This window comes from Achroia grisella, unplaced genomic scaffold (assembly GCF_030625045.1).
Source record: "Achroia grisella isolate CSIRO2021 unplaced genomic scaffold, CSIRO_AGI_Agris_v1 utg780, whole genome shotgun sequence".
Classification (NCBI taxonomy): Eukaryota; Metazoa; Arthropoda; class Insecta; order Lepidoptera; family Pyralidae; genus Achroia; species Achroia grisella.
Window position 1 is genome coordinate 6,831,346 of NW_026713020.1, and position 22,222 is coordinate 6,853,567.

General features: G+C 34.7%; 3 protein-coding genes across 3 annotated transcripts in view; 2 read left to right on the forward strand and 1 right to left on the reverse strand.

Annotated features, from left to right (window-relative positions):
* Positions 1-1,814: 1,814 nt before the first annotated feature.
* LOC131851002 (pleiotropic regulator 1) lies at positions 1,815-6,953 on the forward strand. Its single transcript, XM_059201425.1, has 8 exons — positions 1,815-2,105; positions 2,869-2,996; positions 3,530-3,766; positions 4,090-4,176; positions 4,565-4,650; positions 5,280-5,474; positions 5,810-6,130; positions 6,746-6,953. The coding sequence occupies exons 1-8, from the start codon at positions 1,990-1,992 to the stop codon at positions 6,935-6,937; spliced, it is 1,362 nt and encodes a 453-aa protein (XP_059057408.1). The 5' UTR covers positions 1,815-1,989; the 3' UTR covers positions 6,938-6,953.
* A 578-nt stretch (positions 6,954-7,531) lies between these two features.
* On the forward strand, positions 7,532-11,325 carry LOC131851024 (tubulin-folding cofactor B). Its single transcript, XM_059201447.1, has 5 exons — positions 7,532-7,692; positions 8,838-9,037; positions 9,691-9,834; positions 10,441-10,599; positions 11,101-11,325. Exons 1-5 carry the CDS (start codon positions 7,570-7,572, stop codon positions 11,216-11,218), a joined length of 744 nt encoding a protein of 247 aa, XP_059057430.1. The 5' UTR covers positions 7,532-7,569; the 3' UTR covers positions 11,219-11,325.
* Positions 11,326-15,357: 4,032 nt separating this feature from the next.
* Positions 15,358-22,222, reverse strand: part of LOC131851046 (SR-related and CTD-associated factor 4) — a 28,854-nt gene continuing 21,989 nt past the window's right edge. Inside the window, exons 20-23 of the mRNA XM_059201470.1 lie at positions 21,497-21,741; positions 20,444-20,629; positions 19,056-19,094; positions 15,358-18,045 (exon numbers count right to left, since the gene is read on the reverse strand). Of these exons, the coding sequence (XP_059057453.1) occupies positions 16,151-18,045; positions 19,056-19,094; positions 20,444-20,629; positions 21,497-21,741 (2,365 nt within the window). The 3' untranslated portion in view covers positions 15,358-16,150. The remainder of the gene's footprint in view (positions 18,046-19,055; positions 19,095-20,443; positions 20,630-21,496; positions 21,742-22,222) is intronic.

Consider the following 22,222-nt stretch of genomic DNA (forward strand, 5'->3'; position numbering starts at 1 on the left):
ACCATAATAAAAAAAAAAAAAAATTAAGTAAAATTTTTACAACTGGGAATATTAAAGTCAGAATCACACATTAGGATACAAAGCGCATTACGACAACTTGACAATGTACTTCCCAGTCTATCATTACTTTATTATATGTTGCTAATATTGAGTTACAATATGACATTATGTGGTTGAGTACTATATCCGGCTCAAAGGACCATTATATACATATACATGTACTTATAAGTGAATAGTGAAAAAGCTTCAATGAAGCTTTACAATGCATTAGCGTTGACGTACCTGCGTATTATTTAAGTCTAAAAAATACCACTATAAAAAATAATACTAATTTATTCAATTATTCATGTAAATATTTGTATTTCAATGACTTATTTTCAATTTTAGTTAGCAATAGTTATACTTATATATTTTAAGTACGACACCGCAGATAAATATTGTAGACTCATCTTAGACTCAGATAGGGTGTTGTTATCACAAAGAATAATACCGCAAAACCACTTTAAAAGCCAAATAATAGTTTTGTAAATACACTTTAGGCACTTAGTTTGTTTTAGTTTAGTCGCGTTGTGCAATTTATGCTAGTATATAATACGCAGTCTATATTAAAATCGTACAACTATAGAAATCAAAGTAAAATTCTAGTCAACTGGATACTACTGTATCTATGTAATAAATCCACTAGTCGTATGTTCTAATAGAGGCTGTAACGAATTCGATGTCTATATTATATTCAGGTAATTACTAATGTTTTAAATTCTTCATTCTACTATAGGTAACCTTAATGAGATCAATGTTTTGAAAAAACCATTTTGTACCCATGAATGAATAAATCGATAACTAATATATTAATACTTTTTTTTGGCCATTTCAAACACAGATAAAATATGTTACAAGATATATTTGTTTAATCAAATATTTTTCTAAAACAAATTACCTACTTCAATCTGAGTACAAAGCTAATTCAATCGTTAAGGTCGACATAGTGAGATCGACAAAATGAATTTAATGACGTATTATATTAAAATAATTATTATATCAATTCCAATATTTGCATATCCCTACGGGGTGCTGCATGTCATGTACTTTTACTACACGTAAATATATATTGTAGGATCAAAATTACCATGTAGCAAGTAAATAAACAAATAATAATTATTATTATTATAAAAATCTACTCAAATTTTATTACAGAAACTGCTTTGAAATAAATAAAAGTAACTTAAGTATCAAATAGCTTGCTGTTACTTGATAGGGGCTGTTCAAGTATTACGTAAGCAGATTTATCACAATTATTTACCCCTCATCCCCCCTTGTCAGCAAAAGTAAGCAAAGCTCTTACCCCTCCCCCCATGCTTACGTAAACATTTCTCAATTCATGTATTGTTTTTTTAACAAAGACCATGTGAGGGTTGCCATTCGTGTAAAAAAGTAAATTACGACCGATGATGTAATCATCATACAGACTCCCCCACCCCCAAATCATCCAAAATAAGCAAAGAAAAGACCCCCCGCCCCCTATAGTGCGCGTAATCTGAACGGCCCCTACTTTTCATTTTATAAAACTAACGCTCTTGCTAATTTTAGAAAACTAATTAGGCACATTAGCACTTTTCGTCGTAACGCATTTCGCTACATGATAGAGACAGCAGTTGGAAACAGTGTGTGCATATACCACAGTCACAGGGACTCAAAGAACTTGAATCCAAGGCCACAACATATAATAAAAATACACAGACATAGCAGTGACAGTGACAATGGAACTTCAAAAATCGCAGAGTACATTTGTAAAGTTTTTTCTGTGGTCTAATTCATCTATGCCGCATCTGACAAAAACCTCAAAGCGTATTTTTTGTTTGTGTTGTTATTTCAAAATTGAATTATAATATCTTATTAGTAATAACAATGAAATTGGTTGAATCAGTACATGTTTGATAACTGACTATACCTAGTACAATTACTTATAAAGTTTAGTGAATATTTATTACAATGGCTGACGAGGTTATCAAACATTCCGTACACACTTTGGTGTTCAGGTCTTTGAAGAGATCCCACGACATGTTCCTCGCTAACCAGAGTCTACTACCGCCTATAGATGAAAAAGCGTATGTTATTATTCTATTTTGTGCATTGAATTTGTTATATTATAGCAAATATTATTACCTATATAATATAATATAAATAGAAGGGTATTTCATACTCTTGTAATAATACTATAATTTATAACTAATATTATTTTGAATCTGTATTTTAAGTACTATATTCTTGTTTCAAACTTACAAATATAGAAACTATTATAGGTAAAATTGTGTTAGAAATCTGTTGATAAACAAATTTGCTAAATGACAGTTTTTATATATTCAAATTCACTCAAAATAATTGCAACTACAAAAATTTTGCTGCATTTAAGAACAAACAAAAGTACAACATATCCAATATATATGTAACTAAAGTCATCATCATCTGCTTCTTCCTTGTCCCATTTATCTGGGGTTGGATCTTCCTTTCATCCCAGTTGGCAGTTATCTCATTATTTATCCCCTTTCTTATCATATCATCTTTCTCACAGTCCCTTCATCTCTTTCTCAGCCTTCCTCTGCCCTTATCCATATGTAACACCTTCCTTAATCTGTAAATGTAACATATAAAAATAATGTTTTAGTGTGTTTTCCATAGAAGACCATTTTTTCATTGCATATTAAACTAAATAATATATCCATATAAGCAAGGCAGAATCTTAAACATCACATGTACTTATTATATTTTGTGTAATAATAAAATTAAGCTATAAAAATCTTAATCATCAAATATACATATTATATTTTGTGTAATGAAAGCTTTATAAATAATTCAATACATACTTTCCAGTGAAAAAGTATTAAGATCTATTAAAGCGAGAGACAGCTATGGTCAAGTGATGGCAGCAGTTCAGAAGGCACAGGTAGTCAAACAACAGGAAGCTTTGATTCGTCCCGAGACTCCTAGTGGCAATACTGGTGAGATATTAGTGTACATGTAATAATTATAAACCTTCCTCTAGAATCACTCTATCTATTAAAAAACTGCTTCAAAGTCCATTGCATAGTTTTAAAGATTTAAGTATACATAGGGATGGACAGACAGCTACTTTGTTTTATACTATGTAATGATGTATATTGAAGGTAAAAGTAAAATAAATAGTTTGCCTTTCGATCTCAATATAATAATAATAATACCTAGAACAATTCACACAATAACACTCAGTGCCAAGTTTAGCAGAGCTTGTGTTGTGGGTACTGGATACCTGATATAAATACTTAATTCTTTGTAAATACATACATATTATACATAGAAAACACCAGCAAGACTGATACAAACAATCATACTTGTGAATACAAATGTTTGTGCCATGCGAGGAATCAAACATTGTAAGTAAGATGATCTGCTAAACCGCTAGACCACAGAGACAGTCATGTTAAGTTTAATTGAATAAATATTACTTCTATTTCTTTCCCTAAAAAGCTTTATCAGATGTATATTTCTGTTTCAGAAATGGCGGAATCAGCAGCACTGGGCTCCGATGGTGCCATGTTACCATACACTGGTCCTATACCATCGCCAGCACCAGCACCTCCTGCTGGCGCCCTCACAACACTGCCACGGAAAGCTCCAGCTATGCCAAAACCGAAGTGGCATGCACCATGGAAACTATTCAGAGTGATATCAGGACATCTAGGATGGGTGCGGTGTGTCGCTGTTGAGCCTGGAAATGAATGGTTTGCCACTGGTAAGATAATCTAAATATTTACCCTGTATCCTACCTCATTGAATAGACTGAATGGAAAGATTTGCAATTTAATTTATGTTACTGTGCTAAAAAGCACTATAGAAGGATATACAGGGCCACATATTATATATACACATATAGTAAATAACATATGATAAATTTATAATAAGTATACAAGTCTTTTAAATCTACCAATAAATATGTTTATGATTAACCAATCATTAACAAATATAGTATATAACCTTTTAACAATTGTATTGTGTACATTAAATAAATTAAAAATGTGATTAATTGATTTTTCAAACATATTGTTTATTCTTCAGGTGCCGCAGACAGAGTTATTAAAATATGGGACTTGGCGAGTGGCAAGTTGAAAGTGTCGCTTACTGGACATGTTAGTACTGTTAGAGGTAAGTTATGACAACTATTATAATTTTTTTTTCAAGCTATTCTGATGCTGTCGGCTTAGCTGGCCTTCCAAACCCCTTCTAAACCCACAGATAGGCTACATTTTTAAGCCATTGAGATAACTAAAAATATTAATCAGTAATATTTATTTTTTATAAAACTAAGAGATTAACTAACTAACTACATTCAAAGAGGCAATGCTGCCAGTATCTTGCGTACGCTGTCTCGATGTGCCGCGTTGGATTACAATAGTTGTTTTTGAGATTGTTTATGTATTAATAATGTAAAAAAACAAATATATTTTAAGATTTGAGAATCTCAGTGTAAATTTAAAACCCTACTTTCACATTTGTATTAATATATATGTGTAATATTTTGACAAAATTTCAGGTTTACAAGTATCTTCAAGACATCCATACCTGTTTAGTTGTGGTGAAGATAGACAAGTGAAATGTTGGGACTTGGAATACAATAAGGTTGGTCACCTTATAATAAATATATATATATGTAATTATAATATATATAGGTCTAATTGGTACATTAAGGAGATTTGGTTGATATTACTATTTTCTTTTGTTCTGTATTTGATGAAATAATATTTTATTTTATATAAACAATTCTTAGAATTGTATATAAATAAATTAGCTAAAAAATTAAATTCTGATGACTTTCTTACCAGTTTTTCTCTATTGACTGAAATAGATTATAGGGGGAAAATTTTATACCAAAAAATTTTACTTTCATATGTCTAAAATGTCCTATATGCTTGTCCTATTGTTTTTTTTATTTGATTTAAAAATATTAGAGTATGTCTACCACTTTTTCGATATATTGTGTTGTACTAAGTTCAAACAAAAATTCTTATTATATCTCCATCTAATTCCAAGCTAAATAGAGCATATGGTATGGGTACAAAAACTGATAATAATACATAGATATAATTTTTTTGTAACTACATACGTACTCAAAAACAACCAAACCGCTACAAATAATCATACTGTTTGACTCGTGAACCCGCGGTCATTCGGAAAAAAGGCGGTAAGCTAGATCGCTTGACCTCCGAGGCCGTCGAAATATCTCTTAAATAGTTGAATGTATTGTACAGGTGATCCGGCACTACCACGGACACCTATCGGCGGTGTACGCGCTGGGCCTGCACCCCACGCTCGACGTGGTGGTGTCTGCGGGACGGGACGCCACCGCGCGCGTGTGGGACATGCGGACCAAGGCCAACGTGCACACGCTCGCGGGACACACCGACACCGTCGCCTCGCTCGCCTGCCAGTCCGCCGAGCCGCAGGTACACACTACACACTACACACTACGAGTAGTCCCTCTTCAAAGATGTTGTTGTATGTATTTCAGCTTCTCTTCTGCCATCAAGCACCTTTCACATCACGGCCCAAAACCCTACAACCCAAACTACACAAAGTAGGCTGATATAGATGAGACAGAGATACCACGTATACGAATCTTTATAGTCTATCTCTGCTTATTAAACTCTGCATGAAGGTACCAAAAATATGTTTCTCTCTATTGTTTAGTACCCATAACACAAACTCCAAGCATAAGCTTGGAACTGAGACTGTATAGCTTGTCTATTATTATTACAAAGTTAACATTTATTATTTCCAGATTATAACCGGCTCGCACGACTCCACAATCCGCCTATGGGACTTGGCCGCAGGCAAATCATTGTGCACACTAACAAACCACAAGAAATCAGTCCGGTCCATCGTCATACACCCTACATTGTATTCCTTCGCGTCCGCCTCTCCAGATAACATAAAACAGTGGAAATGCCCTGAGGGGAAGTTCATACAGAACTTGTCTGGACATAATGCTATAGTGAACTGTATGGCGGTGAATCCGGAGGGCGTGCTTGTCAGCGGCGGTGACAACGGCACTATGTACTGCTGGGACTGGCGGACAGGATATAACTTCCAGAGATTACAAGTATATATATTATAAGTTTACAGTCCATGCATTACTGTAGCTATTTAGTACACATAGTATGCTTCCCAACGTAGTGTAAAATGCTTCTTCCCCATCCCATTTATTTGGTGTCGGCGTGATATGTTTTTTCTCTCGTGTTACTTACTATATGATAACATATATATATAGGCGCATATTACCACAATTGTAATGGCAAACAAGGCAAGCTTATTGGCATTATCAAATAAAAAAAATAGTTTCAATATTGTAGTCAATATAAACCATCCTAGTATAATTGATTTAAATGTAATATTATTTCTCAACAACATCTATTTTACATGTCAACTAACATTAGCCTTGCAGTTACTAAAATTTTATTTGCAGTTCCATACATAAAATACTAGCTTTTATCTACTTGTATCCTCATCCGAAATGGCATATGGCTGTCAAAGTGATTGCTTAAAAGCCGATCAACAAACAGACCTTGCCATTTATGATATTACAATCCTTGAATAAAAATATTTAAATTTAAATTAATAAAAGCACCTTTTACTTAAGTTGTTTTATAATGTGATCGATTTTATTATTTTTGCTTCTGGTAATTATTTTAGTCTATATTCTCATTTTTAATTTTAGTCTGCAGTGCAGCCCGGGTCTATGGATTCGGAGGCTGGTATATTCGCCATGACCTTCGATCAGTCCGGCTCTCGTCTGATCACAACAGAGGCTGACAAAACAATAAAGATATACAGAGAAGACGATACCGCGTCAGAGGAAACCCATCCGATTAACTGGCGACCAGAGATATTGAAGAGGAGGAAGTTTTAATAATAAATTTTGATATTGCTGAGTTGATATTTTCTTTTAACCATATATACGCCTAAAATTTCGCATTTCATATTAGAAATACGATAGTTGAAATTTTGCTATGGTTCTGGCTGTTAGTCAGATTCATGGCATTAATAACCACATGAAGCAACATGTCTAAAGCGTACAAGAAATGCTATTACGTAAACTGCACCCAAGCAAAGCTTTTAATTTTTACACTATTCTAATCGTCGAAATCAGAATACTATATAGACTACTCGACTATTTCTATAATTTATGTAATAACTAATTATTCATTATGCATGTTACTGATAAACTTTTAATATCAGACTAATGGTCTACAATAAGTATATTTTTAGAGAAGTTACGAGATTTTTATTAAATTATTAAGATATTTATGTAAGTGTAATAACCTCATAATTTCAGAATTGATGTCCCATAGAGGACATTAAGCAAATAATCACTGTTCATAAACAATCCGATTTCACATATATTGAAAATCACTTGACTGACGTTTATACATTCAAAACAAAAAGGAAATGTCAGGTTTATTGAACTTTTTTGTTTTCCAATTGTGATTTGAGTGATTCAATTTTTGCTTTGCATAGTCGGTGTATATTTTCAATTTAATTATGGAAGGAATTCAAGTTATTACACAAGATTATATAAATGTGCATATTACGAAGTCAGACACCGAAGATGCAGCGCCTGTGGAGAGAAGATTCAAAAAAGGAATCACTGTATTGGAATTTAAGGTTAAAATGATTCATACATTTACCACCTCTGCAAAACAACAACTTTATAATAAAAATTATTAAAATAAAACAATTTATTTAAAGTAATTCTTTTGCAAATGTATTTTAATGTGAATATTTATATTAATATTTTTAAAAATATATGCTACTTGCAGTAATTGATATTACATATATTTTAATTTCAAAATAAATTTGTTTTTACGCAATAATTAAAACCCTGGACAACTCACACGGCCCAAGCTAAGCAGAATTTGTATTCTGGGAATTTAAGAACTGATAGAAATACTTATATATATATTTTTGTGAATGCATACATAATTTACATAGTATACACTCATAACTCACATAACTGTATTGGTGTACAAACGATCATACTCATTAATACAAATATGCATCATGAGAGGAAATGAATCTGTTACATGCAATGCAATTTATAAAAGCAATGTGACTATTGATATTGTATTTGAACATTCAATATTGAATGATTAACAGCCACAGCACATGGATTTCTCACATGAGTTTGATTGTTCGTATTGGTCTGGGTTTTTTCCATATATATTATGTATTTACAAAAATCTAAGTATTTGCATCAGTTGTCTAGTACCCATAACACAATCTCTACTTACCGTGGGACTTTATGGCACTGTGTTAATGTAATATTCCTGTCAACACTGGGCTCATTCACATTAGTTTACCTCTCCAGATAACATAGATTTAAGTTAAGTATAAAGTCAGTCTATGTCCTGATTCTACATTGAATGTATGTGTAACTAATAAGCCATGTAGCTCACTACCGAACAAACTTAATAATGTACAATAAATAGTACATTTATTTCACCACTCACTACCTACATACAAATAAACAAATATATTATGTAGTGACACCTCATAACATCATATACAACGCTACAGTGGTGAGGTGATAACCACTGCTCTACATATTCAAATTCAAATTATCTTTATTCATGTAGGTCTATTACAGACTCTTATGATATGTCAAATCTACCGTCAGTTCAGTATGATTGATATTTGAGACGAGAAGAGCTGACAAGAAACTCAGCTCGTACTCTTTTATACACTACACAGAAATGTATTTAAAAGTAATTATGTAATTAGTACTGAAAGTTTTTCAAACTGTTTTACAGACAAAACTGGAGTTAGTAACGGGAGGGTCAGCATCCACAATGAAATTAAAGTTGTATGACAATAAGAACAATTTGATATGTGATATTGACAACAATGATGCACTCCTCGGATCATACCCCATAGATGATGGCATGAGAATACATGTGATTGATAAGTTTACACTCATTAAAGATTTTGATTCAAGTGATAGTGCAGAAAGGTCAGTATACACTTACTATTAACAAAAACATCAACTTAATAAAAAACTGTATGTCTACTAAGAAAAGGCATATAAGTAAGGCATAGGCAGGCAGTCTGTAATACAAATTAATGACTTACATACTTACCCTTAATAAAAAAAAATTGTATTCATTAAAAATTATGTATAATAATAATAACCCTGGACAATTCACACATCATCTAATCTCAAGTTAAGCTGGGCTTGTGTTATGGGCGGGCCTGGCTGTTATTGTGTTATGCTGATAGATAATTGCATAAATATATACATAATATACATAGAAAACACTCAAACTGCTACAAACACTCATACTCATGAATACAAATGTTTGTACCATGCAAGGAATCAAACCCATGACCATCGGAAATAAGGCAGTGAGACAAATCCCTGAGACTGACACTTTAAACATTTAAAAAATATATGTAACAATTGCATTCATCAATCTGGATAATCATGAATTGTATATCTAAAGCCTGGACAATGGAGTTTCTAATGTATAATCATAATAATCAATATTATAAATTTTAAAAATGAAATCATCAACATTAGATCAGTATTCCAGATGATATTAATTGATTTTATTTAAGTTTTATATATAAAAATTTGGAAAAATAATGAGACTGTACTATATATAGGTTTCGTCTATCTGAGGAAGAATATGAGAAGAAAGGTGACACACTTAGGTCTTTCTTACAACGTAACAAACTTGGAAAATACAATGAAGAAGAGATGAGCAAACTCAAAGAACAACAGCAGAAAGAGTTGGAGGAAGAAGCTAAGTATGTACCAAATGTTTCAATCTTAAATTTCAAAATGTATTATAATATATTCTAAAATACACACTGCTAATCTTTGTATATAAAAATTACGTTGTTGGACGATCGATGGACTCCTAACTATTGAACCTATTGCAAATTTGATTTGCACGTTGTGTGCAATTTGATCCAACTTGAAAGGTAGAATAGCTTACATCTCAATTTATAGTCGCAATGTTATTTTATTCAAGAGCCTTAGCCACAGCCACGCATGGCGACCCGGCCACGCGTTTATATATAAAAATTACGTGTCACGTTGTTTGTCCGCGATGGGCTTCTAAACTACTGAACCTATTGCAAATTTGATTTGCACGTTGTGTGCAATTTGATCCAACTTGAAAGATAGGATAGCTTACATCTCAATTTATTGTCGCAATATTATTTTATTCAAGAGCCTTAACGCATGGCCGGATCTACTAGTATAATATTCTCTATAGACATTTTGAACTATTCCGAATATCAAATGCAGATTTAAATGTTTCTTAAATCTTTAATGATTTAAGTATATACAAATTACGTATGTATGAAGGCAGGTATTCATTTTATTTTAAATCTTGTATATGTGTGTAGACTGGCGGCGGCCGTGCTGGTGGGATCTCGGTGCGAGGTTCGAGTCCCGCAACAGCCTCCGCGACGCGCGACCGTCCGGTACAACGGGCCGCTACAGACAGCCCGCGGGCTCTGGATTGGAGTACAATATGATGAACCGCGGGGGAAGAATGATGGCTCGTCAGTATTCATGTTTAATCATTTTTTTATACTATGTAGGTGACAATCAAGCAAACGGGCGGTCTGATGGTAAACATTTACTATAGCCTATGGACGCCTGAAACACCTGGAGTGTCTCTTTCGATTTGGCGACTCTGTCATATTCCTTAGCCATTATTCCTAAAAGCTAGTGCTATTTGGTGGTCTAACCATTAGAAAGAGCAAGAAATTTCAAGCAAGTTCCCTTTTAAACAAATGTTGTCCAACTTTATGATTATGATTATTTAATCTTAATCTATTCTAATATAATAATAATAATAGTTTAAGAGAATATTTATAGTTTCATTTTGTTTCAGTGTACGAATTCAAATGTAAATATATGTATCTTTTCTTCTGGCAATAAATACATACATTATATCATTATTATTATTGTTATATATATTATATGTGTATTATATAATTATATCTTAATGTTTAGTTGTTGTTATTTTTAATGTTTTTCTTTCTTAAATCATTTTACAGTGTCAATGGCCAGCGTTACTTCACGTGTCCACAAAACTACGGAGGTTTCGTGAAGCCAGTGTATGTTACAGTGGGAGATTTCCCTGAAGAGCAGTTCGATCTCGACGATGAGATATGATCTCGTCACATGTCTACATACTGCACCGCCTAATTTCCAATGTAACCTGAGTTATATATAGGACATTATTATTTCAACCGACTATCCATTATATTGAGGGCCTCAGTGGTCTACCGGTTTAGCAGCTTTACTTCCGGTGGTCGCGGGTTCGATTCCTAGCACGGTATATATCTTTATCTTAAATCCCGAAGATAGCCACGGCATCACTAAAAACTAACTGGTTGATCGGTTTAATATGATAGAACTTTATGTGCCCGTTTTTTTTCTATTTATACAATTTATATATTATGGATCACATATCCTATGTTTTATAGTATATTTGGTACACAATATTTACACTAGCTTGAATATCATGAAAACAATCTTATATTATAAAATGAATATGTATTTTTGTAAACATCTACTTATTTGAAAAGAATAAGAGCCGAGTTTCTCATCAGCTGTTAGTTTGAAAGCACTTGAAACTGATGGTAGATGTGACAGACCTACATGAATAAAGATTTTGAATTGATTAACCAAGAATAGGTTTACAATGTTTTTATGGCGTATATTTGCTACATAATAGCTAGTTATCATAAAGACAATTTTGTTTTATGATAAAAATAACGGTTGAAATAAGAAATGTCCTGCAATATAACTCAGTTGCAAGGAATAAATAACTATATAGCTTGCTGGCAGGCTGAATTTACACTTTAGCTTTAACGCATTTCGAAATGTTTTATTTGATATATTTTAATAATCATGAATGATGGATGAGTTTAAATACTCAATTATAAAGTTATTTAGGCTATATTTGATATATATTGTAAACTAGTTGATCCCGCAATTACATAATACCCGTATTTTTTTGTTTCTAAGCTATTGTAACGAAGCTAATACTAACCATACGATAGTGAAAACAGCACTCAAATTGGTTAAGCCATTTGCGAAAATATTTCGTACAAATGAACAGATTGAAAAATTCTTTGATCACAACACTGAGTTCTATTAAAAATTATCAATTTTTAATAATGTTTTTGAATACAATTTCATTATATGTATATTACTTATTTTTAGCAGCCACTACGTCTGCTAAAAATAAGTAAAAATGTTGTTGCGACTAAGATGTTAGGAAAGTGAGCTACTAGCTGAGAAATGTGGTCCAGTTACATTAGTACTTAACACTTATATAAGCTATGAAAAAGTGGGGCCTCCAAGTAACGTGCACATGACACCGCTGGTGTTTCAGACTACTGTTCATAGGCTATGTAACCGTTTACCATCAGATGGGCCGTGTACTTGTTTACCACCATAATAGTATATAAAAAACAGGCATTATTAATCATAAAGGGAAGCCTCAACGACAAGATATTAAGTTAAATTCCCACAGAAATATTTTTTTTATCTGCAGTAAAACTAATTTTATGGTTTTTTGGAATTTGTATGCCTCGAGGCATATAATATACAACATGACTGACGTAATTTGTAACCAGGGTGTGGTCTGACTAGAAATAAGATGCACGTAGATATTGAACGGAAGGTCGGAGTTTGTAATTTTTCTTAAAATTATTTAATTCAAGTATTACTGTAAATATCAATCATGATGAATATATAAAGTAACACGATAATATGTATTGAAATTGAAATTATCAAGAAATGAAGTGAATGAATTTTATAGTGTTGTTTATCACCTCTTTGAACTTCAAAATTGAAATACGGTTGTAATTAAAATTTTGTATACAAGCCACTAAAATGTAGACAACTTAGTAATGGCCACGGTATTTAATGAAATTATTTAAATTATTTTGACTCGTAAAATATGCAGTAAAAATATTAAAATATCAGTTATCACGCGCACCATGCTACAGCACGCGATTTACATTTACAACCGCTTTCAAAAAAAAGCTTGCGCGTTCAGTAGGGCTGTATTTTGTTTAATTTTTGTCAAATCGATTTGATAAATTTTAATTTGAAAGTCTAATGCGTCTCGTGTTGCCTATACATTTGATAAAGATGTTAATTTTGTGGTTTCTGAATAATGCAATTTAGTCCGTTTTTTCGTGGCCTGAACATGATATTGCGTAGTCAGTTATTCTCTGTTCATGATTTATACAATTTGCTAAGTTTGTAATTAAATAAAAAACAAAACTGACGCAACTATATTATTATTATTAGACGCAACATGAAGAAACTAATATAAGGTAGCTTTCTATGTTATTTCTTTAATCCCCCAAATTTGAATAAACAAATATTTTGTTGATATTTTGTCATTATTAAAAAAAATAAACAAATGTTGCCATTGGGGTGAATTTTGAAAATAACATTTGTATTTACTAAGATTTTTCACAACTTATATACCTATGTATATAAACAATAGCTTATCTATACATATTCACATTCCAAATGATTGGTTATTATATAATTAGTGATTAATTTTATTTATCATAAGTATTTACCTAACGCTTTGTAACCTGTCGAAGTTGGATTATTTTTTACCAAGAATAAAATTTTAAAACCACTTGTTTTTGTTATATTTTTAACCCCAAACGAATGAGTAGTTGACAGAGTTAGTTAAATATTGTAAATCTAGACATCATAGTGTTTAGATTTAAATTAGTTCTTGTATCATAAAATAATAATAGTAATAAGGCGGAACTAAATAATTGACACAAATTGTTTTTCAATATATACATAGAAATTATCATATGTTAGTACCACGTGAGGAATCGAACCCGCGACTGTCAGCTGTAAGGCGGTGTGACCGCTAGGCATAAATATGACTAATGATATGTTAAAAGATTTGTATAAATCAAATTAAAAATTGGGCAGGAATATTTTTAGTTCTATAAAAAAAACTATTTATTACATAACAATGGTAAGCATATACTCTGATTTTTAGTGACTATGTTATAAAAAATAATCTTGAAGATTTAAAAATGCGTCATATTCCATATCAATGGTATAAATGCCCATTCAACATTTTTAAATATATAGGAAAAAGTTTTCAAACTATTTTACAGAACAGGAAATTTATTTCCGCCGTAATTTAATCCATTACGGGATTTATTATTAGGCGCCTCTGACTTTGATGATTATTTTTAATTTTGGAAATGTGCTCTTCCATATCTTTGTATATAATACATGTGATTTTATTCCCCTTAAAGTTGGTTTAAATAAAAAAAAAAATAACTGGGTAGTCTTGAATAGCTCTATTAAAATTAAAAATTGTTGAAATTAACAGCCCGCAGTCCATCATGCACGCAGATAATATTTAAGGCATGGTAATCTTCGCCACTTGGTATTAAGGAGCCCACTGCAACATGGCTGAAATGTAAACAAAACAAAGCAAAACTAGTCAATGTGTGCAAAAGGGACCCCTTCGCAGCTGCGATCACGCTATAGTGACCTAAAAATCACCTGAAAATCATACTTCATGTCCATTGTAAAGAATTTTATTAAATCACAATGACAATATTCCAAGCATGCATTTAAATTATAATTGCTTATCTACACATAGTGGGCCAACAATTATATTTTGTTAAATCTATCCTACCAAGCCCGTATAATGTTGAATTTTATAAAAAATATCGTACATACGTCCGTGCACACACACGGAATCTGCTAATTATTCATCAAAACGTAAAATTATAAATAAACCTAAGTGTGATAGGCATCGCTATATTTTGATCCTAAACTTTTTATACAATTGTATTTAATATCTATCAAATAGATTTTCAATTGTGTTAAAACAGTACGTAGTACCTTCACCGAATAATATGAAGAGAAAGCGAGAAATCAATTCTATCAATTGATCAATACGATAGAGCAATCTAACATTAGTATAATAAGATTTAATTTGAATTAGCACGTAGTCAATGTATAAAATATGATCTAACAGGATACAGACATATGTAACCGAAGTTCGAGATAATAAAAGGGGAAACAACTTAAAATTATTGACGCTACAACAAAAATCTGTGAATATAACGCCGAGCCGAGTATATGACGAGTCTTCAATCTTCCTGAAGCGCATTTCTTGACGTTTCCAGTTGATTCGGGTGACACGGCCGCCGTCGAGGTATTTTGCACACATTGCTAGCGGTATTAAACTATGTCGAATTGAAGATATTTGTGATGTAGATGTATCACTTAATTAACAAAATATAACTACTAATTTTTAAATTATACAAATGCATGTGTACTTTACTACTAAAACTCCATTTCGACATTTTGAAATAACGACAAAAAATTACGCCCGCCGAGTACAACTGTGCAGTTTGCATTTTATAATTTAATGCAATTGAAATTAATAAAATATTTTAATGTTGCAACACGTCATATGATTATGTGTAAATATATTTCATTTTAAATTGGAAAACATTATATACATAGCATTTAACATGAGGTTTAAAGGTAACGTCGTGATTGGTCATCGCATGAGTAAACGACAATCACTTCGCATGTTCGTATGAACAAGGCTGCGTGGGCATCGTTTAGTCGATCGATTCAATTAGGAGATCGCGTCATGTACGTGTGGCAACATACAACGTGATGTGAGGGTTTGTATTGAGAGTGCAATTGTTCTAGACGCGCGTATATAATGATGTAGCAACCGTACCTGGCCCGGGTCACTCCACTTGAGCGCCCAGGCGCGTTCCTCTTCTCCTCGTGCAAGTAACAAACAAAACACCACTTGGGTAACCAATAAGGCACTCATATATTTCAACTTTCATCTTTGTATAAAAAAAATCTTTGGCGTTACGGTATCGGCGGTCGGCCGGCCGAGTCACAGCTATGTGTTCTTTGTAAACTCTGACAAAATATATGACAACGACAATCTAATGATTAGAAGTGATAGCTGTAACTCGTCGAGCCGCTATCGTATTCTCTTCGGGGCCCGCGTCACCCGAATCATTTCCACTGGAAATATCCGACTTTCCACCTGCGCCGGTGTCAAGCTACTCCTTCTTTGTTCTCAGTGTTTTCTTGCACTTCACTGCTCTCGTTTGTTTCTGATAGCTCTCTATCTGGACTGAACATGTCGACAGCTTTCGTACTGTCTGACAATTCGAATGTGGGCTCCTTTTCAATAGGAGGTAATGATGTGTCATCTATCGGAGTGTGTATTGAAAAACTAGTGTCTACGCCATCGCTGGCGTCATAAAGATCATTTGCACTGGGTACGTTTTGTGGAGCTTCAGATTCTATTGTATCTGTTTGCTTCTGTAGGTAACTTTCTTCATTGTCTAAACTGTTTTCATTAGAACTCCTTTCATCATTACTAAAAGCATCATCTTTGTTCTCTCTCTCCTGCTCAATTGAGTGAAAACTTTCCTGTTCGTTGGAGATTGGATTCGAATTCGCAGACTCTCTAAAGCCATCAAAACTGTCATTCTCATTTAAACTCTTATAACTTTCTTGGGTATTAGAATTGCTATAAGTTTCTTCTACATTCGATTCTTCTATGCTTTCATTAATTTCAGAATCTTTGTCTTCAATAGTTGTCGAAACTTTGAATGTATCTTGATCATCAGTAGGAGCATCGTACTCTTCTCTTTCATTTGTTACTAGATCACTATTATTTTTATGTGCACTCGAATTTGTTTCATAACTTTCATCATCCATTTTTTCTTCTAATTGTGCAGGGTTTGTATTCCCTTCATCTTGCTTATTATTATCATTATTCTGTACATTTTCTTTTTCCTGACTAGCGTCAATATTCTCACAATTTTCATTGCCTTCACTATTTACATTAAATTCAATATTTTCTGCACTCTCTTCTGCCTGATTCTGATTCTCGATGACAGCTGGTTCTTCGGCAGCTCCCCATCTAGATTTCCTGTCTTTATCACGTCTAGGATTCCGATCTTCGCGGGGTGGTCGCGACTGATCTGCTTCAATAGTTTTTCTGCGATCTCCGCGATCATTGCGCTCGCCACGGTCACCGTGTTCGCCGCGTTCTCCACGATTACCGCGGTCACCTCGGTCACCACGGTCGCCGCGGTCAAAACGGTTGCCGCGGTCTGGACGATCGCCTTGATCCCCACGGTCAACTCTCTCATTATGGTCAGCACGATCAGGCCGTTCAGGTCGATCGCTGTGATCAGCGCGGTCACCGCGACTTGAACGATCTCTGAAACGATCCTCGTGATCCCTGTTCCTTCGATCCCTTCTGCGGTCATCCCACTCGCCGCGATGTTCCCACCCACGGTCTCTGTCTCGATCGCCGTTCCAACCTCGGTCCCCGTAGTGTTCACGATCACCGAAACGCCTACCTCCCCGTTCGAAGAACTCTGGTGGTCCATCAAACCTCGGAGGACCATCGAATTGACGTTCCTCATCAAACTGGTCGTCAAACTGTCGAGGTGCGTCAAATGGTGGCCTTTTTCCATCGAAGGGTGGTTTAGGTCCATCAAAAGGTGGTTTAGGTCCGTCAAAAGGTGGTCTTGGTCCATCGAACGGTGGCCTGGGACCGTCGAATGGTGGTCTAGGTCCGTCGAACGGTGGCCTCGGACCGTCAAATGGGGGTCTCAGCGCGTCGAAAGGTGGTCTCGGCCCGTCAAACGGCGGCCTCGATGTGTCGAAAGGTGGCCGGGTAATATCGAAAGGAGGTCGAGGACCATCAAAAGGCGGTCTTGAATTATCGAACGGCGGTCTAGTCATTCCGTCGAACGGCATTCTATTAAATGGAGGAGGTTCGAATCTAGGCGGCCCCTCGAACATTGGTGCACCTTCGAAGGGTCTGTCGAAGGGCGGTCGAGCGAAAGGTGGTGGGCCCATGCCGTTGAATCTCGGTCCAAAGCCGACTCCCGGGCCTGGCCCCGGGCCGGGACCGTCCATCCATGGTACTGAAATTATAGAGAAGAAAAAAATAAGTTATGCGCATCATTTTATGAAAACTTCTGGTTTCATTTTATACAAAATCAACTGAAACATGTTACGTGATAAATCGCGCATTTTTCTCGATTCTTTTCGCAATTAGTATAGTTTATCTCTGTTTTGGCCCAGATAGCTGGCCTGCTTGTATTTTGGAGAATTATTAAATATCATTTAAAATATCCATTACTTATAGAAAACAATATATGTATAATCCATACTTCGAGAAAAACAAACTGTACAAGTATGCAAATTCAATAATTAAAATGAACAAATAGATAGCTTTTTGATACACACTTTTGATAATGTAATAAACCCCTAGTTACGATTGTATACGACCTCTATACCGATTATGGTTTTAATTTATATTTTTGCCGTCAAATCGCGACATATTTTTCAAAATTGTAACTAAAGAAATTCTATTCTACAATTATGGGTACATATTATTTATTAAAGCCATATTGAACTAGCAACCGAGAATAAGCCAACCAATTCATAGTTGTCTGTGTACATTTCATTTTGATTGAGATTCACGCAGGATTTGTGGGTTCGAAGAGAAGAATCAGGAGATCACTATCATTAGGATGTCTTTGATATATATAAGTAGGGTAAAAGGTGATTAAGAGAACAAAATATAAGAAATCCCGAGTCCTTAAGTCATTCTACTTTATATCAAGACAATGATAAACTGACGCTATTAATGTTAGAAACATTGCAACAATTATCTATAAACTAGCATATAAAACATATTGTACATAACTGAAAATGAACTACTTAAACTGGTTTCTAAAAAATCAGTTAAGTTTCTTCCCAGTGCTTCTCAATTTTATCTGTATTAAAAACTGGATAGTACGGAAAAAATATTAATACAAAAAACTTGATGTTCATAAGCGGCTAAAATGTCCTAAAGAAATAAATTATATTAGATTTGTATAATATTTAATGAAATGTTAGACATTCGGATTATTATACTCTCTCATACCTTGCATAGGCTGTCTGGGTGGTCCCCGCATTCTCAATTCTGTAACACAGAAAAGTAAACATTATATATACAAGCACAAAGTGTATTTTAGAAGTGTAATATTAAACATGAATAGCCGAAAGTGATGTTTAACACGGTTCTCGAGAGGTGGAATGCAATTATACAAAATGGCTGTATAATTTTTTTTTTCTTCGACTAGCAACACCAACGACAGTTGTAATTTTCAGCTGGCCGTAATAAATAAATAATTTTTAATAGTCTATCACACGAATATTATATTTTCGACATCGTTATTAGTGATATAATAGTGCAATAAGTGTCGATTATTGTTTGTGTACAATTTAGTAGTGTATTATTTGCAAAAATCGACATTAAAAAATTTTTCTAACATATATTGACGTAAGAGAAAAATTGCCCGGACAATCCATTTTTTTTTCACATATAAATTGTCAATTTAAACACTTTAATAATATATTGACAGCAGATGTATCAGTCTAAAACAAATTGTTTTATGGACAAATAAAAAATATATATCTCATAATGTAACTGAACATAGGAGCGACTGAAAGTGGAATGCCTTTTGGACTCACACCCATTTTTAACCGACTCCAAAAAAAGAAGAGGTTCTCAATTCGGCTGTATGTTTTTCTAATGCTCATTACTTCATAATTCCGTCATTTATAAACCGATTTGAAAAGAAGATATTTTTAGATGTGTACAATTTTTTTTGGATGGGTGATCTATTTGTGTTAAGTTATATAAGCTGGCTAGTCAAGGCTGGGAATAAGAACTAACCACGATGGTTTTCAAGAGTCACCGCGTGGAGGTCGATTTGGCGTGGTAAATTGCTAGTAATGCGGTAATAGACCCCATTGCTAGTAACAGCAGTGGTTGTCCGTCACTAACAATCTTCTTACATACTGACGGTGTGGATTAGTGTTGTGTAGCATGACGTGTTATTGAGACAGAACGTGTCGGGTGTGACATGTTGCAGCCTCCTTCTATCGATCTTCCGTTCGATTCAAAAGGGGATTGAAATTACGACGGCTTTAGCCGAGGTTCGATTCACTAGCGGTGGTCTCGGACTAAAGTCGTAGTCCTTAAGGCGGGAGTTGGCCTTTAGTTGCTCCATAAGTCCCACCGCGGGTTCGGAGTGCCATCTGCATTTGCCCGCATTCGTCTGATGAAGTCGTAAAGGCCAGCCGCGGCAAACAGAATTAGAGTAGACAGAAAAAGAAATCTTCCAAGCGAATCGCTCAGAGACAGAAATAAGTGAGACCACTCGCGCCTTATCGTCCGATGAGCCGACAGTAAAGGCCGATAGGTAAAAAAAATGTAGAGCAATAGTAGTGGGAGAGAGGCAACGTAGTGTGGTGTAGTGGTTGGACCTGCTCTGAAGGGCGGCGCGAGGTGCGGCGGCGGCAGGCGCGGCGGCAGCTGCGTCCAGCCGGGGCCCGGACCCGGACCGGGGCCCGCACCGGAGCCGCCGGGGCCCGGCCCGGGGCCCGCACCGGGGCCCGCGCCCGCCCCGGGCCCCGCGGCCGCGCTCGGCGGCTGCTCTGCGAGTTCCGCGTCTGTAAATCACATGGTACTACTTCACCCCGTCTGTAGATACGTCGGACCTATTGCCTAGAACGGTTCTATGTAAGCTGTGATCCGATTTCAAGGAGTACATAACTGTAATTACAGGTTTCGAAGCCACGACGACGTCGCTAGATTGGACTACCCTTATCATCCCTTATTATTGGTATAAAATAATAAAAGTATTTCGCGAGATAAAAGGGAAACGCAATTTATTAATAAATCAATTATAGTTTTATTAGGTGGATGAAAATTATCACATCGCTGGCAGCTTCCCTATCATCTTTTAATTTGATGCAAAGATATTTTGAATTTGAATTTGTATAATGATTAGGGCACTCATAGGACGCTCTTACTGTAAATTGAACAAACATATATCAAACCTAGACCTGTGCACAACCAAAATATGCAGATTTTATCAAACTGAAGAGAAAAGGCCACCACACACTACCACAAACCAAGACCACCACACTCCTATAAAGAAAATATCTCCTTTAGATGGTATATACTCTATCCGCTATACATCTTATGACGTTATAGCCCACTCATATATAAACAAAATGTATACTTTTAGACAGTATATACTCTATCCTGAAAATATAAAGACCATTTCTCCTTAGAATATCCTTCAATCTTAGTCCCTGAGAGGTAGATACTTTACATAGCGTACTTCGAAAAAAGGGCGAGCATAATAGATCTATGTACGTTGCAGTTCTAAATTACTTGTAACTAGCCCGGACCTCTAAATAATAGAGATATAAAAAAACATACAATTCTCAGTTATGAAATGAATATATGAATAAATGAATATAAATGAATTATACATGAAATCAGGACGAACAACAATGTATAACACTGACCGTCTTCTGCAGGGGGTGGTATGTCTAGCCGCATGGGTGGTATATGATCCAGTAGCGGCGGTCGCTCGCTCCGCTCGGTCCGCTCGGTCCGGTCTCGGCCGTCGGGGAACTCCTCCCGGGGCTTGTCCCCTTCATCCCGAGGCTTCCCGTTCGCCATCTCCCACAGTCGTTCTTGCAGCGACTTTTCGGGGTTCTGCTCCATGTTGGGGTTGTTTCTCGACGGCGATTTGTCCCTGCTGCGTTCTCTGTTGACAATTTTTATGTTTTACTAGCTGTACACGTGACTTCTTCCGCGTGGAATTTGACTTTATTTTTCTAAATATAATAAAAGTAGCCATCAGCTACCTGCCAAAAAAGTCCCGTCAAAAGCAATCAAGCGATTTCAGAGATTAGCCAGAACAAACAAACAGACAGACAGATAGACAAAAATTGTAAAAAAATATATTTTGATGTATGTACCGTATTTATATTTATATGCATGTGGTAAAAAACGATTATTTCAATATTACTAACAGACACTCCAATTTTATTTGTGTATAGATGTATAGATAAGTTTTACTATGATAAATATTTGATATAAAAGAAATCTGGATATATATTGCAGTTCTCTTGGATATTTTAATTTTATATGTATGTATGTATGTATGTATAGTGATTGTTAAATGTATTAATCCGTACCTCTGTTAATGTTAATTCTAATGAGAAATGAGGACTGTCTGATAACCA